The 26,728-nt window shown below is 44.7% G+C and overlaps 1 protein-coding gene across 4 annotated transcripts in view; it reads left to right on the top strand.

The window, feature by feature from the left end:
- tbc1d19 (TBC1 domain family, member 19) overlaps window positions 1-26,728 on the top strand; it is a 225,189-nt gene that overhangs the window by 21,845 nt on the left and 176,616 nt on the right. For all 4 annotated transcript variants that reach the window (XM_068009631.1, XM_068009553.1, XM_068009711.1 and 1 more), the window contains exons 2-3: window positions 7,294-7,366; window positions 12,870-12,915. In XM_068009631.1, the coding sequence (XP_067865732.1) occupies window positions 7,294-7,366; window positions 12,870-12,915 (119 nt within the window). The remainder of the gene's footprint in view (window positions 1-7,293; window positions 7,367-12,869; window positions 12,916-26,728) is intronic.

The raw sequence follows: 26,728 nt of genomic DNA, 5'->3' as shown, positions 1-26,728 counted from the left end.
TCATGTTGTGTGGCACTATCACCGTGCTAAATGGGATAGATTTCGAACAGATCGAGCAATGCAAAAGTGGGCATCCATGAGGCGCTGTGGGCCATCAGCAGCAGCAGAACTGTACTCAACCACAATCTGTAACCTCATGGCCCGGCATATCCCCCACTCTACCATTACCATCAAGCCAGGAGACCAACCCTAGTTCAATGAAGAGTGCAGGAGGGCATGCCAGAGCAGCACCAGGCATACCTAAGAATGAGGTGTCAACCTGGTGAAGCTACAACCCAGGACTACTTGCATGCCAAACTGTGTAAGCAGCATGCAATCGACAGAGCTAAGCGATCCCATAACCAACGGATCAGATCTAAGCTCTGCAGTCCTGCCACATCTAGCCGTGAATGGTGGTGGACAATTAAACAACTAACTGGAGGAGGTGGCTCCACAAATATCCCCATCCCCAATGATGGGAGAGCCCAGCACATCAGTGCGAAAGATAAGGCTGAAGCATTTGCAACAATCTTCAGCCAGAAGTGCCAAGTCGATGATCCATCTTGGCCTCGTCCTGAAGTCCCCAGCATCACAGATGCCAGACTTCAGCCAATTCGATTCACTCCGCGTGATATCAAGAAACGACTGAAGGCACTGGATACTGCAAAAGCTATGGGCCCTGACAATATTCCGGCAATAGTACTGAAGACCTGTGCTCCAGAACTTGCCGCGCCCCTAGCCAAGCTGTTCCAGTACAGCTACAACACTGGCATCTACCCTGCAATGTGGAAAATTGCCCAGGTATGTCCTGTACACAAAAAGCAGGACAAGTCCAACCCGGCCAATTACCGCCCCATCAGCCTACTCTCAATCATCAGTAAAGTGATGGAAGGTGTCATTAACAGTGCCATCAAGCAGCACTTGCTTAGCAATAACCTGCTCAGTGATGCTCAGTTTGGGTTCCGCCAGGGCCACTCAGCTCCTGACCTCATTACAGCCTTGGTTCAAACATGGACAAAAGAGCTGAACTAGAGGTGAGGTGAGAGGGACTGCCCTTGACATCAATGCAGCATTTGACCGAGTATGGCATCAAGGAGCCCTAACAAAAGTGAGGTCAATGGGAATCAGGGGGAAAATCCTCCGCTGGCTGGAGTCATACCTAGTGCAAAGGAAGATGGTTGTGGTTGTTGGAGGTCAATCATCTGAGCTCCAGGACATCACTGCAGGAGTTCTTCAGGGTAGGCCCAACCATCTTCAGCTGCTTCATCAATGACCTTCCTTCAATCATAAGGTCAGAAGTGGGGATGTTCGCTGATGATTGCACAATGTTCAGCACCATTCATGACTCCTCAGATACTGAAGCAGTCCGTGTAGAAATGCAACAAGACCTGGACAATATCCAGGCTAGGGCTGATAAGTGGCAAGTAACATTCGCGCCACACAAGTGCCAGGCAATGACCATCTCCAACAAGAGAGAATCTAACCATCTCCCCTTGACATTCAACGGCATTACCATCGCTGAATCCCCCCACTATCAACATCCTAGGGGCTGCCAGTGACCAGAAACTGAACTGGAGTAGCCATATAAATACCGTGGCTACAAGAGCAGGTCAGAGGCTAGGAATCCTGAGGCGAGTAACCCACCTCCTGACTCCCCAAAGCCTGTCCACCATCTACAAGGCACAAGTCAGGAGTGTGATGGAATACTCTCCACTTGCCTGGATGGGTGCAGCTCCAACAACACTCAAGAATCCCGACATCATCCAGGACAAAGCAGCCCGCTTGATTGGCAACCCATCTACAAACATTCACTCCCTCCAGCACCGAAGCACAGTGGCAGCAGTGTGTACCATCTTCAAGATGCACTGCAGCAATGCACCAAGGCTCCTTAGACAGCACCTTCCAAACCCATGGAACACCCATGCATGGGAACACCACCACCTGCAAGTTCCCCTCCAAGTCACACACCATCCTGACTTCGAACTATATCGCCGTTCCTTCACTGTTGCTGGGTCAAAATCCTGGAACTCCCTTCCTAACAGCGCTGTGGGTATACCTACCCCAAATGGACTGCAGCGGTTCAAGAAGGCAGCTCACCACCACCTTCTCAAGGGCAATTAAGGATGGGCAACAAATGCTAGCCTGTCCAGTGACGCCTACATCCCTGAATGAATTTTTTAAAAAGAGTGAAGTCTGTAGTTGCTCTGCTCTGGGAGAAGGCTCCTTTGCTGAGAGTAAGTCCTGTTGACAGTTGTGTTTTGGAAGTTCCTGAACTCTCAAGAAAGTTTCCACTGTTAGACTGCTACTTTAAATTTTGAATAGACCTGTTGCTACAACCTGTTGCTGAAAGATCTGTGTGACGCCTGCTGCAGATGAACTGCCTTGAACACCTTCCCACCACAGACTGTACATAAATTTCACCTGGAGAGACATCGAGTGGCATCTGAGTATTCGACTCTGGGACACCTCACCCAATCTTGAAAATACTACCAGAAGTTACAATCCAGTTATTTTATTCCCCGCCTCCTTCCTGCTCTTTGTGGGGTGTAAAATCCCGGCTACTATTTCCGTTTTCCCCGGGTAACAGTTGGTAATTGAATGTCTGTGTGTGCATGAGGGTTAGGAAGATTAAGGAGTTATAAAATCTTTTCATACATATATAGTCAGGTCATTATCATTTAAAACTTGGTTTATTAATAAATAGTTAATTTTGTTGTTGTTTAAAGAAACCTGGTTTGGCGTGCTTTATTCTGGGGATAAATAAAGTGATTAATTCGGCTATTTTTCCGGTTGGGGGATTTAATCTGCTGTGACCTGTGGAGTAGTGGGACTGAATTACTGTGCATTACTCCTGCCTTGGGCATAATAGTATGCTTAGCTACTTTATAGGGAGACATGTATTTTAAATTGGACTGTGTTTTGATGGCCTTAGATTGGCTATACACTTTATATACAGATTAATTGCCCCCATATTCGTGGCCAAGTCAATAATTGGGCAAGTGTCCATGGTGTAACATGTTGGTGCCTATCCCTGCTCTGGATTCAGTAGAAATAGAGGTAGGCTGCTCAGATCCCTGCTCTGACTACTGAGATTCTCTTAGCCAATGTCCTCTAGGTTTTGGAGCCTGTGAGGGCCCCCAGCACCCCCCCCCCCTCCCCAAAATACTATTTCACCTGCGCCTGTGCAGGGACAGACTCGGTCATTGGGACACAGGCATGATGTGGGGCACTGACGGAGGGGTGTGGGTGGGGGAGAATTGGTGAGAAATGGAAGCTCTTTGAGCAGAGTTCCTGCTTCCATGCTCCGCTTCTCCACCTTCCCTCTCATGGCCCAGCCGTACTTCCCTACTCGCAATGAGCTTCAAAGGGCCAAGGCTAGGTTTTGATCAATTCTATTTAAGGTGGCATTCATAGTATGAAAGCCATTGCTGGGACCTAGCCTACACTTGTCGGTCTGTTGTGTTTGATGCTGCATGCAGGTGGCCACTCTTTCCATGGATGAAGTCATCACCGCGAAAGGCTGTGACATCATGGCACTCATGCTTGAGATGGACTCCTCACAGTGCCACTGGAAAGTTTGCCAGTACCTCAAATACTTTCTTGTCGCTGCTCCAAAGTTACCCTTTATATCGACCGTCCCTGCACCCAGCTGAGCAGTGCTAAGAGCATCCTGCCCCCTCTGATGGGGACTTTCCACTGCTGTCCCTGTCTCCACTATTTGCTGTTGCCTACTTGTGATATGTGAAACACCTGGTGAAAAGAAAGTCTTACCTGTCTTACCAGTGCCACTGATGGACTGGTGTCTATCTGAGCTGGTGCAGGGTTTGTATGAGTCCCGTGAAGGTGCATGCTCAGAGTGAATGATCTCCTCTGTAGAGTCCTCGTCGTCCTCCTGTGACACACTTGATGGGCCTGTGGGAGATTAAAAACATGAATTAGAACTGCTCAGGTTAGAAAGTGTTAAGTGAACATTGTGCATATGATCATATTTCATTGGCTGATGACATCAAGTCAACATGAGGAGCGTTGTTTGCCATCTGGCTGTGTGATATTTAATTTCGTCACCAGGTTGCTGGGAGGCCCTCATCTTTCCATCACTGATGGCCAGACACACCGAGACTTGGCTTCCTGCCAGCTTCTCTTCCTCTGCAGCTGTCAGTGTCAAGATGACTGGAGGGCCACCCCCAGTTCTATGCTTCTCTCTGGTGTTCTGTGCTCTCCTGCAAGAGGCCTATGAATGAGAGTAATGGGGTGTGCCAAATGGATGGAAGGACAACATTTGTTGTGGGGGACTATGAAGGATAGACATAACATTACACAAAGATGAGATTGAGTGTCAGTGATAGATGGTCTGATGGGGTTGTGAGGAAGTGCAGAGGCAGAGAGGGATGGGTGCACCTGCAAATTAAGTTGTGAGAAGTGATGTGCGGTAGTAGGCTTTGGAAGGTGGAATTAGGGGTTTGGGGTGATATGCACATCAAGGTGAATGGGCCACTGTCCTCACCTTTCCTGCCCTGATTATGTAATTAAACCTCTTCCAGCTCTGTATCCAAGAGCGTGGCACCACGTTCCTGCTGCTAACCTTCTCAGTGATCTCCAGCCATGTCGTCTTGCTCTCTGAATCAGGCTTTTTTCTCCCGTGACAGGGAAGGGTATCTCCCTGCGAATACCTACACACAGCAGCATCAGGTCTTGGGAGGAACTGTGAATCAAGGTGCAGCCTTGTCACTTTGGAAATCCATAATTACAGTTGCTTCCTCTGTTCCCTCACCTTACCAATCCTTCAGCTATTCTCTTCGTAGTTCACTTTGAAGTAGTTCAACTGAAAAGGACTCATGTGGGTTGTCATCACGCTTGCTCGCACTAATTGGTCGGGAAACCCAGAAGTTAGATACAAGTGCAGTGGCTGGGTTAAAATGCTACTGTCAAACACGCTACAGATACTTTTGGGTTCCTCACCCGCTACCAGGCTCCCCCACTTCCAAAGTGGCGCCATGTAAAATTCCCCTCCCCCCATTGTTTCTTCTCTGCTTTCTTACTAAAATGTTGTTTCCCAAAGCAGATCTTTTCTGATACATCCTTTAAATGAGTGGCATGGTCTGTGGACTTTGGTGGCAGAGTACATCCCAGTTGGTTATCTTCTCCTTTGGCCTAGCCTTATCTTGCACGCTTCTGTGATTTCCTCTTTTTCCTGGGGTGGAAAGAAAATGCCTCAATTACTGCTAAACAACCTCTCTGGAACTGAAAATTAACTTTTAGACGCATTGGAGTCTCATTCCTTAAGCTTTTAGTTATTATTGGATTTTAATTTTTTTTACCTTTTTCTATCCGTCTCTTTTATCTCGCTCTCTCTTAATCGAATCTTTATTTCACGTTTTATTTTGCTTTATGTACCTAATTTGACATTGAATTCACTATTTTAAGTTGCGCTTTCTGGTTCATACTCTGCATTGTTCATTTCCAATTCTTTGCTCTGGTTTTGGGGATATGCAATTGCTTGCTCTGCTTACATGGGTCCCAGATGCCCTGTGGAAGGCGTTGCATTATTTTGCTGACCTGCTGACAGCAACTTACCTTGCAAACTCCATAGATAGGCGGCGCAGTGGTTAGCACCGCAGCCTCACAGCTCCAGGGACCCAGGTTCAATTCTGGGTACTGCCTGTGTGGAGTTTGCAAGTTCTCCCTATGACTGCATGGGTTTTCGCCGGGTGCTCTGGTTTCCTCCCACAAGCCAAAGACTGCAGGTGATAGGTAAATTGGCCATTGTAAATTGCCCCTAGTGTAGGTAGGTGGTAGGGAATATGGGATTACTGTAGGGTTAGTATAAATGGGTGGTTGATGGTTGGCACAGACTCGGTGGGCCGAAGGGCCTGTTTCAGTGCTGTATCTCTAAATAAAAATAATAAAAATCTATCAGTAAAGGCAAGTTTAATTGCTACTCACAGCAAAATCTGTCCCCTTGTTTTGGAAATGTGTGTATCGACTGACATTCAGAGCCAGTGCAATGCACAACTTACAGGTTTAGTAAGTCACACAACTAGCTTACCTAATTTTTCTGCAAGCCTTATTTACAATAGGTGCAATTCTGGCTTATATAATAAAATTTTTGGGACAGCAGGTTTTTGCCTCAGTATTGTCCTTTTATTTCCGTGCATCTACTCCTTTGAGCGTTGGGTGTATCTTTTGCTGGCAGTGCCTTCCATTGGAATTTAGCATGCAGTTTTGAATTGGTGTAACCTTTCTGATTTGTGCCCCAAAAGTCACCCCTATGCCTGAAATACCCAATGTTTGCCCCAAAAAGATTGTAGAATTTGTAGCCCAGTACCTTTATATCTAGGTGTACCTATGCTTTTATTGTGGACATTAGTTTTAATTGTTCCACCATTGGTAGCCATGTCTTCAGCTGCCTAGGCCCTAAGCTCTGTAAATCCCCCCCTAAATCTCTCCACCTTTCTATCTCTCTTCCTCTAAGACGCTCCTTAAAACCTACCTCTTTGATCAAGCTTTTAGCCACTTGTCCCAGTAGCTCCTTATCTGGCTCAGTGTTGAATTCTGTTTGGTAATGCTCCTGTGAAGAGACTTGGGATGTTTTACTATGGTAAAGGTGCTATATAATTACAAGTCGTTGTTAGCCATTACACCCAGTAACTCCACCAAACCTGTTTCTTTATCATACCAGCATTCGTTTAGGGGAAGAAAAATACAAAAAAATGCATTGATATTAAAATCAATAATAATTCTTTAAAACCAAAAATTACCCAAGAAGGTAGAGAGAGGTTAGGAGAAGATTTTTTTACACAGTCTGTTGCCCAATCAGAAATAGTAGTAGAAGCAAAACTTGTAATAGCTTTTGTTAAAAAAAGTCGATTGATGTTAGAAAAAGACAAATGTAATGTAGTGTGGCAGGTGGGGGTGGGGGAGGGGAACGGCAGCAGACTGGGACTAAGTGGATTTCTGCTTTAGATCACCGGCATAGATGTAATTGGTCTCCTTCTGTGTAGTGTAGAATTCTATGATTGTTTGGTCACGTTTAAGTTTTAAAAAATATTTTTCAGCCAGACTGCTATATGCTAATTCATAGCACCTAACAGTGGCACTTACATTACGTGTTGCATATTGTGATCATCATTCGTAACTATGGAAAAATGCTGTATACTGTATATTGGAGAGAGGAGCACTTTTTTCCCAAGATCTCATCTTTATATTTTCTTAACCATGACTGAGCTACAATTGAAAAGAACTGTCTGGTGTGTTCTGTTCATTTATATCCAACATCAAAAGTTTTCATACTCTCTGTTTCTGTCTTCTTTGCAGACTTGCCTTCACAAATCAGAGGTTCGAATTGAATCTTTGAAGGAGGATCTGAAGGACTTCTTGCGGAAATCAGGTAAAAAAAAAAATCCACCTTGGACTTTTGCTTTGCAAATTGAAATTCTTATAATTACGTCCAGACTGCTATTTAAGAATAGTCTTAAAGGGCAAAAGGTTTAGGGAAGAAAATCCAGAAGTGGGCTTTGGCTGAGGGCACCAATTATAGGACAAAAGAAGACGACGAGGGATATGCAAGAGGTCAAAATAGGAGGCAAGTGGAACATGATATGAGGTTGGGCATGGGCAACAAAGGTTTGAACAAGCTGGATTTAATGAGGTGGAGGATCGGAGGTAGGCCAGTCAAATCTGGAGATGACCAAGGCAGATGGGTTAGTTTGAGACAGAGAGGGTTATTTTTATGGTAGTGGAAATAGGTGGCCTTTTTGACAGAAAGACAGCTTGGGGTCAGATAGGACGCTGAGGTTACGAACAGTCTGGTTCAGCCTGAAGCAGTGCCAGGGAGGGGATACTTATTTGGGATAGGGCCAAAGACAGTGGGCTGGATTTAATGTTCCCGCCGCTGGGCAATAAATGCCACGCAGTGGCTCAAGGTAATATGCCAGTTGGGCTGCTCCCCCCCCACCCCCCCAATCATGGAGTGGGGGCAGGCTTTGCGGCGCCGGCAACAGCATCAGCTGCCTCTGTGCAGGCGCTGGCACCATATTTAAAGGGCAGCCAGACCTGCCACTAAATTTAAATATTTAAACCTGTCACCCCCCCTCCCCCCAGTACACCGCAAAAAGAAAAATCGCCCCTTTCCTCCCTCCAAATAACACAAATATAATAGTTGCCTTTCTCCCAAAACACTTTCATAAAAGATTTGACCTTCCTCTCCATCCCCCCCATCTCCAACTATTCAAAGTGCAGAGATCACCCCTTCCTCCCCGCCTCCCCTACACTATACATGCTGATTTGACCCCTTCTCCTCCACGCCCCCCCCCCCCCACTACAGTAAAAATCCTAAGTACCCCCCCTTCCCCACCTTGGTGGCAGCAGCTTTCCCTGGACGGGAAAGTGAAGGCGCGTGAGTGCCGGCCGCCACACGGATGATCCCAGGCAGCCGGGAATATTGCTGACATTTTATTTAAATGTATTCATTAACTTTATTTCAATATTTAAAGTCGGGTTCAATCGCCCAGTGGCGGAGTGGCCTCCACGGACCCTTGCCACTGCCGAGAAGATCAGGCCTGGCACTCCTGGTGCAGGCTCCATGGCGAGCCGCTGCCGGAACGATCATCTGGCCCCCCCGCCCCCACCATGGATCCTGACGTTGGAACCTCAACAAAATTCAGCCCAATGTCTTTGGGCTGATCAACATTTAACTTAAGGAAATTGTAGCTTATCCAAGACTGAATGTTGGACAAGTAGTTAACACAGCAGCAGTGGAGAGGTCGAGAGAGGTAGTAGGGAAGAAGAGATGGATTTCATATGAATGGAAGCTACCCCTGTTTCTGCAGATACTGTCACTATGGGGCAGCATATAAATGAGCAAGAGGAGGTGCCAAGAATGTATCCTTGAGAGACTCCAGAGTTAATGATGTAGGAGCAGGAAGATGGCTATTGCTAGAGACTGTTTGGCTGCGATTGGAAGTATAAGATTGGTACCGAGTGAGAGCAGCCCCACCAAACTGGAAAACGGATGAATGGTGTTGGAGGGTGATGGTGTAGTCACCAAGGCTGCAAAGAAATTGGGGAGGAATGATGCACCAGGGTCACAGTCACTGACTGTGTTCTACCTGATTTTTGTTCAAGCCATTTTTGTTCTGTTGGTGGTGGGGTCGGGGGCAGAGGTGGGGTGGGGCGGAGAAAACCTGATGAGCATTGCATTACAAATAACACAATTGAGTTTAAAGCACAAATTCAACTTAAAGGGTAGGATGTAATAGCCGTTATAGAGATCTGGCTACAACCTCAGCATGTTTGGGAATTAAATATTCCTGACTACAGGACCTTTAGAAAGGATACCAAAATTGGGAAAGGAGGGGACGTAGTAATATTGATAAAAGACACAATTGCCCTAGTAAGGAAAGAAAAAGATTTCATGAAGGGTGATTGGGTAGAGTTAAGGAACAGCAGAAGATACAAGACTGTAGTAGAAGTTGCCTACAGACCTGCTGATAGTGAATGTAATGGTGGGATGTACGGAGATCAGGAAAGCATGTTGAAGAAACAATGTGCTTATAATGGGCGATTATATTTTTTCCTAGACTGGGAGAAGCAGAACAATTCCAGTAATAAAAGCGATAAATTTCTGGCTTGTACTTGGGACAGTTTTCTAGAACAGAATGCTTTAGAACCATCAAGGAAACAAGCAGATTTAGTGATGAGCAATGACCCAGAATTAGTTAACACTCTAATAGTAAGGGGGTATCTTGCAAATAGTAACCTTAACATGATTACATTTGGAGGAAAAAGGGAGAGTCAGAAATCAAGGTTGTAAACTGAAGTAAGGCACATTTCAAAGGGATGAGAAATAAACTGACCACAGTAAACTGGGCTGAATGCTTAACATGTAAACCTACAAATAGTGGGAAGTATTCAAGGAAATAATTAGTACAATACAAAACCAATACATATCCCTAAAAACCAGTCTCCACTTGTGTAGTTCAGCAACTATGGTTGAGGTAAGAGATGGTATCAAGTGGCAAGAAAAGGCTCCCAAATGCAAAGAAAGGTAAAAATCTGGCAGACAGCAAGGGGATACGCAGAAAGTGATATGAGGTGCAGAAAGAGACTATGACAAAATATTTACATATCAAAGACAAACATTGAAGTTTTTATAAATATGTTGAGAGAGAGTGGTAAAGGGAAATGTTGACCTATTAAAGGTGAGTGCAGGTGAGGCTATAATGGTAGGGATGTGAGGCTATACAAGAAAGAGTTCAGGGATGGTATTGTTGGTGATCGAAACCATGAGAGTAGAGACATAGGAGGTAGCAAGGTTGAGAGGGTGGTGTCTAAGGAGGAAGAGATTTAGGGAGGCCAGGAGGGCAGTGAATTTAGGGAAGAGAGGCCAAGGGGATCTGAGATGGAGATTGGACAGATGGTGGAAACTGTAACTTGGTGGGGAGGATTTGCCAAACAACAAAGCGTTGCCTCACGTCTGAGGTTCCTGTTAAAGCCAGAATAAGGTCATGGATAGTGTGGGCATTCTTTGTGAGTGGACCAACATTTTGGAGGGGAATGCAGAGCAGGGCAATGATTATTGATCCACTGGCAGAGTCCATGAGGAAGTGTCAGGTGGGGTGAGCAGAATGGGAAGGATGTTGTTGAGGTTTGATCGTAGCGGGCAGCCTTGGCAGGGTGCAGGAGGATGTTGGAGCATTTGGTGTTGCTACCACCTTGTTAGACATGATGGAGAATGCCAAGAGAGGCACAAAGGATAGCTATGGATTTATTCAAGGTGGAATTCAAGCTGCAACAGCAATAGGAGAGGAGGGCAGAAAAAGAAAGTCTTACATTTGTACAGAGCCTTTCATGACCACTGGACGTCTCAAAGCGCTTTACAGCCAATGAAATGTAGTTACTGTTGTAATGTAGGAAACGTGGCAGCTAATTTGCGCACAGCAAACTCCCGCAAATAGCAGTGTGATAATCACCAGATAATCTGTTTTTGTGATGTTAACTGAGGGATAAATATTGGCCAGGACACCAGGGATAGCTCCCCTGCTGTTCTTCGAAATAGTGCCATGGGATCTTTTACATCCACCCAAGCAGGTAGATGGGGCTTTGGTTTGACATATCATCCAAAAGACAGCACTTCTGACATTGCAGCATTCTCTCAGTGCCGCACCAGAGTATCAGCCTTGATTTTTGTGCTTAAGCCCTGGGATGGGGACTTGAACCTGGAAGCTTGTGATTCAGGCGAGAGTGCTACCAACAAAGCCACGGCTGACACACGTAGGAAGGCAGTGGAGTGGTGATAGGTTGGGAAAGGGATTGTGGGAGGGGGAAGTACTTGAAAGAGGAGAAAATAATGACTAAAAGGAGCAAAGAGGAAAAAATTGATTCAACTGTTGTGCTCGTGTCTGGAACTCAGAACCATATTCTAATCTATCTTAAATGATATGAGAGACACTCCAGGTTGGGGGTTTTATTTGAATTAAAATGGCAAATAATCCTGTTGGGCAAGTTGACCCATGTTTGATTTTCTTCCATTTCAGTTAAGAAAATATCTGTAATAAAAACAAGAAATGCTGGAACCACTCAGCAGGTCTGGCAGCATCTGTGAAAAGAGAAGCAGAGTTAACGTTTCGGGTCAGTGACCCTTCTTCGGAACTGACAAATATTAGAAAAGTCACAGGTTATAAGCAAATGAGGTGGGGGTGGGGCAAGAGATAACAAAGGAGGTTGAGATTGGACCAGGCCACATAGCTGACGAAAAGGTCACGGAGCAAAGGCAAACAATATGTTAATGGTGTGTTGAAAGACAAAGCATTAGTACAGATTAGGTGTTAATACACTGAATATTGAACAGCAGAAAATATCTGTACTTGGTACATAGGTATAATCATACAGCCTGTCTTGGTTAAAGTACAATGCATCTTCACTGTAGAGCTGTAATTATTTCCCTCCACCTCTTTATGTGCATACCATTTCCCAGGTAATAAGAAAGCCAGACAGTTTGTAACTAGAGTTCGACCTATATTTTTGTTTAACTGTCTTCAGTATTATGCAAGAGAAGCCCAGATACTTCACATGACAAGTTTTTCTTGTTTTGCTAAGCTTAAGTGGCAGGCATTTTTTTGAAGCCTCCCCACTGATCTGGTTGACTTCTGTACCTTTTAGGAATTTCTGGGACAAATCTATATCCCTTCATGACGTTGGATAAAGCAGCCTGTCACTCTGGGTTTGTTTGTTTGCTCCTGGTCTGTGTCTCTGTATAACCTTCGATCCTCTTCCTGAGCAGCTATCCATTCAATACTCAGATAAAAAATAAGTTAGTCAGCGTAGCATAACTGTATTTGCTGGAAGATTTCCCTGCATATACCCACTATATTTTGGAAAATATAATGTCTTCAAATATCTGGTTTTACTTGAGGTCATTGATTTTTCTACTTGTTTTTAAGTTCTGTGAATACAGTTCAAATTAAATAACTTGTTTGCATAATGTTGTCCACGCTCCTGAACTTTTTAATGAGTGAGCCTTTAGCTTAATGGTAGCATTCCCGCCCCTGAGTTAGAAGGTCCTGACAGCTTCCAGTGAGTGGAGCTCCAAGCTCTGAACTGGGTTGATATCCAGCAGGAAACTTGAGTCCTTCCATCACATCATGTTATTCAGATACAAAAACAACAATCACCTCTTAGATCTACTTTTTTTTTTAAGCAAGTTCATTTCTTTAAGTTTCTCTTTATAGCTTAGAGCTTTAAATCTCAGAATCATCCTAGTCGTTCTTATCTGGATCTTCTTCACTGTATTAATATCCTTTTGAAGCTAGGGAGGGAAGACTTGTTATTTTTAAAATATTTCTCATTATTTATAAACTTGATTTTACCAACGCATTTTGCTTGTTTTACAGGTTGGGAAAAGAAGTTGCAGAATGCTGTCTACCGTGAGCTCAATGTGTAGGTGTTTTAAAGATGTGCATTTCTGTAACAAGTGTGGTAGAGCTTTGCAGATGTAGGCGTCCTTCCCTTGATTTTGTATGCTTTGAATATTTAAAAAAAAATTTGAACAAAATGCTACTTTTTAATTTCTAGTTTCTAGGTTTAATTTTCAACTTGCAGTGCAAATGCAGTATCTTTGATCAAAAGAGTAGGTGGGAATCCGCTCCAAAGCTTACAAAAAACTACTTTTGAACAAAATACTCATGAGAATATTGAGATGCATGAGACTAACTTGGGCTTGACACTTTATTGATATTTCATCCTTCCCTTCAAAGAGGCACCAGTGTTGATTCAACATCACATCAGCAAAGCATTTGAAAACTGAAATTCAGCTGTGTGGAAACTGAGCCTACGTTTGTTTTACTCTTGGCGCACGGTTAGATTGTTCTACAATGTGAGCAAAATTAATACACTTTATAATTCAGAAAATACAGAAATACTTGGAAGTATTTCAAGCAATTTTACATTATAGGTTATGGTAATAACAAATTGCTGTTTATAGCATTAGACATAGTAGCAATTCTGGATTAAGTATCCTCTGCAAATTGCAGGAAGCCTAAGCTTGATCTATTCTAGACAAACTACATGCTTAATATGCACATGACAATGTTGGTAGCAGTGCATTTAGGAGATGTAACACATGGTCTCAAACTCCTGTGATATAAAGTCAGGATCTGTGCTATTATGCCAATTTATTTTCCATTTTTGTCCCAATAATTTGAAGCATCTGCACAGTTGGTTAGTTAGTCTAATTTATGGATGAAACAAAACTTGGAAGTATTGTGAACTGTGAGGAGGATGATGTTAGACTTCATGAGGACATTTATTTATTTATTTAGAGATACAGCACTGAAACAGGCCCTTCGGCCCACCGAGTCTGTGCCGACCAACAACCACCCATTTATACTAATCCTACATCAATCCCATATTCCCTACCACATCCCCACCATTGTCCTGACATGGCTAGGCTGTTGGAACGGGTGGACACCTGGTAGATGAAATTTAATGCAGAGAAGTATGAAGTGATACACTTTGGTAGGGCGAATGAGAAGAGGCAGTGTAAAATAAAGGATACTGTTCTAAAGGTGGTACAGGAACATAGAGAGCTGGAGGTATATGTGCACAAATCATTGAAGGCGGCAGGGAAAGCTGTGAAAGTGTTTAAAAAGGCATGCGGAATCCCGGACTTTATAAATAGAGGCACAGAGTAAAAAAGAAGGGAAGTTATGATGAACCGTTATAAAACTCTGGTTTGGCCTCAACTGGAGTATTGTGACCAATTCTGGGCATCCTTTTAGAGAGGGTGCAGAAAAAATTTACAAGAATGGTTCCAGGGATGAGGGATTTCAGTTATCTGGCTAGATTGGAGAAGTGTTTTTTTTAGAGAAGAGAGGTTGAGCGATGTTCGAAATCAGGAGGGGTCTGGACTGAGTAGATAGAGAGAGAAACTGTCCCCATTGGTGGAAGGGTTGAGAACCAGAGGACACCGATTTAAGGTGATTAGCAAAAGAACCTACGGCAGTGAACGGTTAGTATCTGGAATGCACTGCCTGAGAGTGTGGGAGAGGCAGATTCAGTCATGGCTTTCAGAAGGGAATTATATAAGCATCTGAAGAGAAAAAAAATTGCAGGGCTATGGGGAAAGAATGGAGTGGGACTAGCTGAGTTTCTCTTGCAGAAAGCAGCATGGACATGCATGACGGGCTGACTGGCCTCCTCCTATGCTGTAACCATTCTATGATTCTATTGTAGGATTCTAAAGGCTCTGGTTGGAACATATGGCAACACCATCAGCCAACCAGAAAGCCTATAAGCAAGCAAAAACAAATAAGTAGAACATAAAGGGACGACTACACAAAATTGTTATTTAGTTTTAACACAGAGACTGTTCTCCCCTGCTGGACAGTTGCTGATCGGTATGAGTGATATGAACGGTTGTAAATCTAGTGGGTCATTGACTGCTGCATAATGAAAGCATCATGGTTACTGCCTGGATAATGAGTATTAGGATGTAGAATAACATTTCTGAAATGACCTGCATATTTTTAGTGGTATCCCATCCTTTTGATTTTATACATTAAAATTAATATCTGGAGCCTTGATGGCCACATAGTTTTTGTCTGCAATGGACTCTCAGAAAACATACCAGGCAGTGAAAATTTAGCAGTGCTTTCCTTAGGAAAATGATGAAGGCATTTTTCCAAGTATACATCCCGTTAGTCACTTACTTTATATAAGTATGCACTGTAGACTAGATTAACTGACTGATACCTCCTATGGAGGGCTGGAAGGATCCATTGCATAGAAGCTTTATGCCTCAATAACTGGCAGCAATGGGAAGAGCCAGCTCTGCCTTTGATGTTGTCTGTAATTCAGCCTGCAGTAGGTTACATGGCTCAGTCTCTGCCTCTGCTGTGAAGTGGAGGCATCGTTGACAGATCTCATGTAGCATATCCAAGTAGAAGCAGCCTCATGTATTAACATGGGTCCTTGGATAGTGACATATTGTTGAATCTGTAAATGTTGTGCTGTTTTGAATTGGTTTTCTGCATCCAATTCATGCAGCTCCATGGAATTGTCAAAAGGGAAGTCTGGGAGGGGGTGGAAGGAGAAGAACTATGTCGGCTATTCAGTGCACAATAAAAAATGTGTATTTCAACACATACAATGGGCAGAATTCTAACTGCCAAGGGTCGCGAGTTGTTGGGTGGGGGAAATAAAGCCTCGAAATTTGGTGTCAGGTTGTGAATGATCCCGCCCACTTCCAGGTTTAACCCCCATGGAGCTGTATGGTAAGTATTAAAATATTTAAAACCCTAATTAACTCAGGATTTAACTCAGCATTCTGGCTTGAACAGGTTGCATGAGCTGTGTGGAATTCGCTAGGGTCAACAAGGCGAGAGCACAGTGGGGAGTCACTGTTCAATGAAATTGAGGTGGTGGAAAGCCTTTAAAGCATGAAATTTCATAGCTGTTGGCCAGTCTCTGAAAGGCTTGCGCTCATAGCAATTGTTCTGACAGCCAGACTTCATTGCTTTGAAGGTGATTTCCACCTTTTTGGAAGTCATTTCACCAATCTTGGAAGTTGCTCACTTTGATTTCAACGTCCCTGCTGTCAGCCTTCACTGCAGCATGGGAGCAACTTGAGGAGCAACAAAAGCAGCTACACCAACTGCTGCAGCACCAGGCCTAACAACATCAGCAGCGACAGAAGCTGCCTTCTCTGCAGCCACATGCCACTCCACAGGACAAATTGGATGGACACAGAGCTGTAGCTCAGGATATACAGGCAGAGGATCAGCTTCCTGAATGTGATGGAGCAACAGTTTCACAGGCTTTGACAGCAGGATGTTGTTGACATCTGCAGCCTAGAATAACACATCCTTCCAAGAGGGGCAGGTGGGCACACATTGCCAATGGCTGACAAGGTCACCACAGCCCTGAATTTCTTTGCCTTCGGCTCCTTCCAGAGATCTGATGGTCACATCTCCAGGATCTCACAATCTGCTGCCTGTAAGTGCATCTCCCAAGTCCCCAATGTCTTGTTTTACAAGGTTGCCACTTATGTCCACTTTGCCACGGATGAGGCCAGTCAAACACTGTCAGTTACGCTGCAGTGGCTGGATTCCCATAGGTGCAAGGAGTCATTGACTTCACACATGTGGCAATTACGGCACCCTTAGAACAGCCTGGAGTGTTCATCAATTGCAAGGGATTCCAATCCCTCAATGTTCAGATTGTTTGTGACCACGAGAAGGTTATCAAGCATTTTTTTTTTAAATCTCTCATGGTGAGCTGCCTTCTTGAACTGCTGCAGTCCATGTGGTGTAGCTACATTCACAGTGCTGTTTGGAAGGGAGTTCCAGGATTTAGTCATGGGTGACTTTAATCTACATGTAGATTGGGCAAATCAGATTGGCAAAGGTAGCCTGGAAAATGAGTTCATAGAGTGTATTTGGGACAATTTCTTACAGCAGTATGTTCAAGAGCCAAATAGGGAGCCGGCTATTCCAGACCTGGTAATGTGCGATCAGATAGGATTAATCAATAACCTCAAGGTAGAGGAGCCGCTAGGCAACAGCGATCATAACATGATAGAATTTCACGTTCAGTTTGAAAGGGAGAAGTGTGGGTCTAAGACTAGTGTTTTAAACCTAAATAAAGGTAATTACAAGGGTATGAAGACAGAGCTAGCTAAAGTGAACTGGGAAACTAGGTTAAATAGTAAGACAGTAGAGATGCAGTGGCAGACTTTCAAGGAGATATTTAATAACTTTCAGCAAAGATTTAGCCCAGTGAGAAAGAAAGATTCTTTGAGAAGGATGCATCATCCGTGGCTAAATAGGCAGTTAAGGATAGTATCAAATTAAAGAAACATTCTACAAATCTGCAAAGATTAGTGGTAGGTCAGAGGATTGGACAGATTTTAAGAACCAGCAAAGAATGACAAAAAATATAATTAAGAGGAAGAAAGTAGAGTATGAGAGAAAACTAGCTAGTAATATAAAAACAGATGGTAAGAGTTTTTACAAATATTTAAATGGGAAAGAGTAACTAAAGCGAGAGTTGGTCCTCTATACAGTGAGTCTGGAGAATTGATACTGGTAAACAAAGAAATGGCAGAGGCGTTGAACAGGTATTTTGTATCTGTTTTCACTGTAGAAGACTTAGAAAACCTGCCAAAGAAACTTGAAAATCAAGAGGTGAAAGGGAGGGAGGAACTTAAAACAATCACTGTGGGCGGCACAGTGGCGCAGTGGTTAGCACCGCAGCCTCACAGCTCCAGCGACCCGGGTTCAATTCTGGGTACTGCCTGTGTGGAGTTTGCAAGTTCTCCCTGTGTCTGCGTGGGGTTTCTCCGGGTGCTCCGGTTTCCTCCCACAAGCCAAAAGACTTGCAGGTTGGTAGGTAAATTGGCCATTATAAATTGCCCCTAGTATAGGTAGGTGGTAAGGAAATATAGGGACAGGTGGGGATGTGGTAGGAATATGGGATTAGTGTAGGATTAGTATAAATGGGTGGTTGATGGTCGGCACAGACTCGGTGGGCCGAAGGGCCTGTTTCAGTGCAGTATCTCTAAAAAAAAAGCTGGGTGCGAGTGGGAGTTGTGAGGAGGATGCAGAGAAGCTCCAGTGTGATTTGGACAGGTTGAGTGAGTGGGCAAATACATGGCAGATGCAGTATAATGTGGATAAGTGTGAGGTTATCCGCTTTGGTGGCAAAAACAGAAAGGCAGATTATTATCTGAACGGCGATAGATTGGGAAAGGGGGCGGTGCAGTGAGACCTGGGTGTCCTTGTGCACCAGTTGCTCAAAGTAAGCATGCAGGTGCAGCAGGCAGTTAAGAAGGCAAATGGTGTGTTTCGAATTCGAATACAATGCAAGGATGTCTTGCTGCAGTTATACAAGGCCTTGGTGAGACCACATTTGGAGTATTGTGTGCAGTTTTGGTCTCCTTATCTGAGGAAGGATGTTCTTGCTATGGAGGGAGTGCAGCGAAGGTTCACCAGACTGATTCCTGGGATGGCAAGACTGATGTATGAAGAGAGATTGGGTTGATTAGACTTGTATTCGCTGGAGTTTAGAAGAATGAGAGGGAATCTCATAGAAACCTACATAATTCTAACAGGACTGGACAGACTAGATGCAGGAAGATATTCCTGATCGCGGGGGAGTCCAGGAACAGGGGTCACAATCTAAGGATAAGGGGTAAGCCATTTAGGACTGAGATGAGGAGGGATTTCTTCACCAGAGAGTGGTGAACCTGTGGAAATCTCCACCACGGAAAGTAGTTGAGGCCAAATCATTAAATATGTTCAAGAGATATAGTTCTTAGGGCTAAAGGGGGAACAGAGTACTGAGTTTGGATGATCAGCCATGATCGTATTGAATAGCGGAGCAGGCTCGAAGGGCCAAATGGCCTAGACAGAGAGTCATAGAGAGATACAGCACTGAAACAGGCCCTTCGGCCCACTGAGTCTATGCTGGCCAACAACCACCCATTTATACTAATCCTACATTAATTCCATATTCCCTACCACATCCCCTACCACCTACCTACACTAGGGGGAATTTACAATGGCCAATTTACCTATCAACCTGCAAGTCTTTGGCTGTGGGAGGAAACCGGAGCACCCGGTGGAAACCCACTTGGTCACAGGGAGAACTTGCAAACTCCGCACAGGCAGTACCCAGAACCGAACCCGGGTCGCTGGAGATGTGAGGCTGCAGTGCTAACCACTGCGCCACTGTGCCGCCTACTTCTGCTCCTATTTTCCATGTTTCTATACTGGGAAGATGTTTCCACTTGTGGGGGAGACTAGAACGAGGGGACACAGTTTAAGAATAAGAGGTCTTCCCTTTAAGGCAGAGATGAGAAATATTTTTCCTCAAAGGGTCGTTAGTCTGTGGAATTCTCTTCCCCAGAAAGCAGTGGAGGCTGGGCCATTGAATTTATTCAAGGCTGAGTTAGATTTATGTTGGACAAGGGAGTCAAGGGTTATGGGGGCAGGTAGGAAAGTGTAGTTGAGACCACAACCACATCAGCCATGATCTTATTGAATGGTGGAGCAGGCTCAAAGGGCCGAATGGCCTGCTCCTGCTGCAATGTCTTATGTTTCTATGGTCCTACTTTGACCCAGCGACAATGAAGGAATGGTGATATAGTTCCAAGTCAGGATGGTGTGTGGGGAACTTGCAGTTGGTGGTATTCCCTTGCATCTGCTGTCCTTGTCCTCTAGGTGGTAGAGGTCACGGGTTTGGAAGGTGCTGTTGAAGGAGCCTTGGTGAGTTGCTGCAGTGTATCTTGTAGATGGTACACACTGCTGCCACTGTCCGCGGTGGTGGAGGGAGTGAATGTTTAAGTTGGTGGATGTGGTGCCAATCAAGCGGTCTGTTTTATCTTGGATGATGTCGAGCTTCTTGAGTGTTGTTGGATCTGCACTCATCCAGCCAAGTGGAGAGTATTCCATCACACTCCTGACTTGTGCCTTGTAGATGGTGAGCAGGCTTTGGGAAGTCTGGAGGTGAGTTACTTGTAGCAGAATTCTCAGTCTCTTACATGCTCTTGTAGCCATAGTACTTATATGGCTGGTCCAGTTCAATTTCTGGTCAATGGTGACCCACAGGATGTTGGTAGTGGGAGATTTTGCAGTGGCAATGCCATTGAATGTCATGGGGAGATGGTTGGATTCTCTCTTGTTGACAATGGTCATTGCCTGGCATTCCTGTTGAGAACGAGAGGGCACAGATTTAAAGTAATTGTTAAAAGAAGTAAAAGCGACATGAGGAAAAACTTTTTCACGCAGCGAGTGGTTAAGGTCTGGAATGCACTGCCCGAGAGTGTGGTGGAAGCAGGTTCAATTGAAGCATTCAAAAGGTAATTAGACTGTTCTATGAAAAGGAAGAATGTGCAGTGTCATGGGGAGAAGGCTGGGAGTGGCACTAGATGAATTGCTCATTCAGAGAGCCGGAGCAGACATGATGGGCCAAATGGCCTCCTTCTGCACTGACCAATTCTGTGATTTTGTGTGGCAGGAATTTAACTTGCCACTTATCAGTCCAAGTCTGAATATTGTCCAGGCCTTGCTGCATATGGACTCGGACTGCATCAGTATCTGAGGAGTCACTAATGGTGCTGAACATTGTGCAATCGTCAGTGAACATCCCCACTTCTGACCTTATGATGGAGGCAAGGTCATTGATGAAGTAGCTGAAGATCATTGGGCCCAGGCCATTACCCTGAGGAACTCCTGTAATGAAGTTCTGGGACTGAGATAATTGACCTCCAACAACCACAACCACCATCCTTTGTGCTAGGTATGACTCCAGTCAGTGGAGAGTTTTCCCCCTGATTCCCATTGACTCCAGTCCATGCAAGATATCCTGGGAGCTGCCATGATTCATTCATTCTGCGGCAGTCACATCTTCCACAGATTTTTGCATTTCCACATAGTGTCAGTGGGTGGCTCCTTGGAGACAAGGGCTTCTCTCTGAGGACCTGATTGATGACTCCTCTAAGGAACCGTACCAATGATGTAGAGGACAGTTACAACAGGAGCCACAGCTACAACAGCGAGCATAGAGCAAACCGTTGGGTTACTGAAGATGCGTATAAGCTTTCTTGATAGATCTAGAGTCACCCTTCAATATGCCCAATCAAGGATCTCCAGAATGTTTGTGGCTTGCTGTGCATTGCACTGCAGATACAAGTGAAGCTTCAGAAAGAGAAAGGTGCAGACCAATCGGCATCTGAGGAGGAAGAGGAGGAGGAGCCAGATATGACTATGGTGTCTACAGCTGCTCATCTTGCTAGCAGAGAAGTCCGCAACATCCTCTTGTAGGCACGCTTCACATAAACTTAGTGCGTGAGAGCATCTCACAGTGCAATCATGAACCCTGTGGTCACCCTCCCGCCCCTAACACAATTTATTCCAGTGATCAAAAATCCAACTGCCACATTCACACCCCTTTCTCCTTATACAACCCGGTCATACCATTCGCTTGAAGGCTACTGTCTGAGGTGAATTCAGGGTGCAACAAAGTAGAGGCCAGGAGAATGAAGAGTTCAAATTATGTTTATATCAATGAATGAAACACTTTAACTGAACACCATTAACATTGCTATACACATCCAAGTGAATTGCCTTGTGCATCTAATAAGTCTTTCTCATCCATTTCCTGTTACTCCTACATGATGCAACCCCTGTGGCTCTGGCAGAGCTGAAGACAGGCCACTTGTTCCCCTGCTCTAACACTCATCATGGTTTTGGAACCTGTGAGCGCACCACTAAAGACTGCACCTGGTGCAGTGCCAGACTTGATCATCGGGTGAGGAGGCAGCATGTGGAGCTCTGACTGAATTGGTGGGGGTGGGGGGGGGGCGGGCGGTGGGGTGCTGGTATCAAGGGATGAGAAATGGGAGCACCTTGAGATGAGTCCCCACTGCAGTGTACCTTTTCTCCACCTTCCCCCTCTGCCCACCTGCACCTCAATGCTATCCAAGAGCTGGAGAGCATTTGGCTGCAATTCAGCAAGACATTGAGCCAACAAGGCAAGGCTTTCCTCCATCCTGTGTAAAGTGACAGCCATTGGTCCAGGCCAGCATACTTTTAGTTGCCTACTGTGTTTGATTCTTCATGCAGATGGCCAGTCTTGCCATGGAGATGGACATCAGCGCAAATGCCTGAGGCATCATGGCACTCGTGTTAGAATTGGACAAGGGTGTGCACTGCCTCCGGCACAAGTTTCCTTTTCGTGGATGACTCCCAAGGCTCAGCTTCTACATCCAGCTGAGCATTGCTTGGAGTGTCCGGTGCCCTCCAATGGGGACACTCCATTGCTGTCCCTGTCTCCAGCCCCTACTGCTGCTCATATGTGATGTGTGCATCGCCATATGACAACCTAGCCTGCTCTAATGCAGGACCCAACAAGGTGAGTGTAGTTGCGTTGGTGGAGGGTGTGCTTGCCGTCCTCTGAGTACACCTTGGCCTTCTCCCACACTGCTTTGCTGTCACCTTTGAAAGATCTGTGGGAGGTAAAAGACATGAGTTATTGCTGACATGGGGAAAGAGTTCAAAGCTGACATAGTAGATACGACATTTCAGTTAGTGACATCAGTTCAACATGGGTGACTGTTAAGTGCCAAGTAGCAATGTGATATCTAATGCCGTCACCAGGTCGATGATCGATCTCTATCTCTCCATCACCGATGTCTGAATGTCTGTGCCATCCTGCTAATATCCAAGGTGTCCTCCTCCAATGCCATCGAGAGGGCTATGGCTGCAAGTCCATCCCCGGTTCTCTGTCTCTCCCTGGTGTTGTGTGATCTCTTCTGCAATGAGAGATTGCAGAGAGTTATGAGTGTGAGAAGTGGAATATGTGGAAAGGATGGAATGAGATGCGAGCCAAGTGCTGGAGAGCATTTGGCTGCAATTCAGTGAGACATTGTGAGGAATGGGTGCAAGATGGCAATAGCTTGAGGATGAGGCTGAGTCTTGGCTATTCAGATGGAGATTTGAGATTGGTGCCTGGAGAGAAAGGAATATGTGGAACAGCAAGGTGTGTTGGTCAGAGGAGTGCTTTGGAGGAGGATGTCAGGGAGGTGAACGACACTTGGTGTGAGTTAGGATATGGGCAGTAGAGTTTTGGATGAGCTTAACTTTAAGGAGTGTGGAGGATGGGAGGCTGGCAAGGAGAGCATTAGAATAGTCGAATCTGGAGGTAACAAAAGCACGGACCAGGGTTTCAGCAGCTGATGAGTTGAGGTGGGGTGGATATGGACGATACTACGGAGGTGCAGGTAGGTGTCCTTGGTATTGGAGAGGATGTGAAGTCGAAAGCTTGGCTCAGGGACAAATAGGATGTTGAGGTTCCCTCTGGTTCATCCTGAGACAGTAGCCAGGATGGAATTGGTGGCTAGGGAACAGAGTTTATGGCAGGGCCTGAAGGAAATGGCTTCAGTCTTCCCAGTATTTAATTGGAGGAAATTTCAACTCATCAAGGACTGGATGTCGGACAAGTAGTCTGACAACACAGAGGCAGTGGAGCAGATGAGTGGTAACAGTGAGCTGGAACTGGGTGTTGTCAGCGTACATGTGGAATCTGATTTGTTCTCAGATAATGTCACTGTGGAGCAGCATATAGATGAGAAAGAGGAGGGGCCAAGGACAGATCCTTGGGCTTCAGAGGTAAAATTGCGAGAGCGGGAAGAATAGCTATTGCAGGAGATTCGCAGGCTACAACTGGATAGATAAGAATTGAATCAAGCGAGGGTAGTGCGGACAACAGAGGAAAGGCGTTGGAGAAGGATCTTGTGGTCAGTCATGCCAAAGTTTGCTAACAGGTTGAGAAAGATGGGGAGGTATAATGCACCATAGTCACAGTCACATAAAATGTCAATTCTGACATTGATTAGGGCTGTTTCAATGCTGTGGCAGGGGCAGAAACCTGACTGGGGAGATTAAAGCATGGAGTTATGGGAAAGATCATCACATATTTACCCAACATTACTGTTTAGGTATGTTTACTGCACCTGATGTTGTCTTTAGCAGGTCTGTTCTAGTAGCTGGTGTTATGTATCATCTGAAATGACGTCCGGCTGCCTAATTTTATTATATTTTATGCTCGCACAGTGTGAGAAAGATGATTAATGAAGAAGAAAACTAGATTACTTACTCTGTATGGTGTTCATATTTCTCGGAATATTCTGCAACCTCCACACACAATCCTATTCATCCATTCCACTAGACCTTGTAGCATTGTAAGGTTTGGGGTTAGGGGATTAATGGCCTGTTTTGGTCAGTTGAAACAAGCTGGTGTAATGGTACAGCTTCTAGAACCTTATACATCATAGGTGTAGAAGATCATATTCAACATCACACATCTGCAATATCATGGTTACATTTTGATGTGCATGCTAAGCGTGTGGTTTCCCAGAATCAACATAGACTTTACTCCTGCAGTGTGTGGAGAATGCTTTGAAGAATGGAGGCAACTGTATGAGGTAGGCAAACTTTGATTATTTACTTTGTAATTTTTTACTATTTTGGTCTTTTTAAACCGTACCACTTTTTTTTGTATGAAATTCTTTGCCATTGACAGTCCATGGAATCATAGAAAGTTTACGGCACAGTGAGAGGTCACTTGGCCCATCGTGTCTGTGCCATTCAGAAAAAAATGAGCCACCCAGCTTATTCCCTCTTTCCAGCATTTGGTCCATAGTCCTGCAGGTTATGGCAGTTCAGGTGCACATCCAGACACCTTTTAAATGAGATGAAGTTTTCTGCCTCTATTGCCCTTTCATGCAGTGAGTTCCAGACCCCCATCACCCTCTGGGTGAAAGCATTTTTCTTCATCTCTCCTCTAATCCTTTTCCCTTTAAATCTATGCTTCCTAGTCACTGACCTCTCTGCTAAGGTAAATAGGGTCTATCCAGGCCCCTCACAATTTTGTACTTCTGAATCAAATCTCCCCTCAGCCTCCTCTGTTCCAATCCCAATCTTAGTTCCGAGCAATATCCTCGTTAATCTCCTCTCCAGGGCAATTAGACCCTTTCTGTAATGAGGTGACCAGAACTACACACAGTCCTCAAGTTGTGGCCTAACTAATGTTTTATATAGTTCCAGCATAACTTCCCTACTCTTATATTCTATGGCTTGGCTAATAAAGGAAAGGATTCCATATGCCTCTCTTAACCACCTTATCGACCTGTTCTGTTACCTTCAAGAGTCTGTGGACATGCACTCCAAGGTCCCTCATTTCCTCTACACCTCTCAGTATCCTCCCATTTATTGTGTTTTCCTTTGCCTTGTTTGATCTCCCCAAATGCATCACCTCACAATTCTCTGAGTTAAATTCCATTTGCTACTTTTCTGCCCACCTGACCAGCCCATTGTTACTTTGCTGCAGCCTACAGCTATCCTGTTTGCGATCAACACGGCCAATTTGTGTGTCATCTGCAAACTTCTTGAACATTCCCCCTACACGTCATAGTAAAAGATCACTGGGAAATACCATTGAATTTCATGTTAAGTTTGAAAGTGACACAGTACAATCACAAACATGAATCTTAAACAAAGCCAATTACGACGGTATGAGGGGAGAACTGGCTAAGGTTAATTGGGTAAATAGACTGGAAGGTATGGCGGTAAATGAACAGTGGGAAACATTTAAAGAAACAATTCAAAGGTTTCATCAAAAGTACATTCTGTTCAAAAACAAAAACTCATCCAGAAAGACTCATCCATGGCTCACTCAGGAAGTTAAGGAGAGTATTAGACTAAAAGAAGACGGCACAGTGGCGCAATGGTTAGCACAGCAGCCTCACAGCTCCAGGGACCCGGGTTCAATTCTGGGTACTGCCTGTGCGGAGTTTGCAAGTTCTCCCGGTGACCGCATGGGTTTTCACCGGGTGCTCTGGTTTCCTCCCACTGCCAAAGACTGCAGGTGATAGGTAGATTGGCTATTGTAAATTGCTCCTAGTGTAGGTAGGTGGTAGGGAATGTGGGATTACTGTAGGGTTAGTGTAAGTGGGTGGTTGTTGGTCGGCACAGACTCGGTGGGCAGAAGAGCCTGTTTTAGTGCTGTATCTCTAAATAAAAAAAATAAAATAAATAAGCAGCTTACAATGTTGCAAACAATAGTAGCAAGTCTGAGGTTTGGGAGTGTTTTAGAAACCAGCACAGGGCCACCAAAAAGTTGATAAAAAGGGAAAACAATAGAATGAGAGTAAACTAGCCAGCAATGTGAAAACAGATTGTAAGAGCTTTTATAAGTACATAAAAAGGAACAGAGTAGCTAAAGTAGACGTTGGTCCCTTAGAGGCAGAGACAGGAGAAATCATCATGGTGAATGAGGAAATGGCAGAGGCATTGAACAAATATTTTGTGTCTGTGTCTTCACAGTAGAAGACACAAGTTCCATACTAGAAATAGGCAGTAACCTAGGGGCTAAAAAGAGTGAGGAAATTAAGGATATTTATATCAGTCAAGAAAAAGTAGTAGAGAAACTTGATGGACTAACATCTGACAAGTTCCCGAGACCAGATGGCCTCCATTCTAGGATTCTAAAAGAGATAGCTGCAGAGATAGTGGATGCGCTGGATTTGTTTTTCCAGAATTCCTTAGATTCAGGAATGGTCCTGTCAGATTGGAAGTTGGCAAATGTTATGCTGCTTTTTAAGAAAGGGGGTAGAGAGAAAGTAGGGAACTACAGGCTAGTTAGCCTAACATCAGTCATTGGGAAGATGCTGGAAACTATTATTAAAGAAGTC

This window comes from Heterodontus francisci, chromosome 1, assembly GCF_036365525.1.
Source record: "Heterodontus francisci isolate sHetFra1 chromosome 1, sHetFra1.hap1, whole genome shotgun sequence".
NCBI lineage: Eukaryota > Metazoa > Chordata > Chondrichthyes > Heterodontiformes > Heterodontidae > Heterodontus > Heterodontus francisci.
This window is presented reverse-complemented; position numbering and strand designations above follow the sequence as displayed.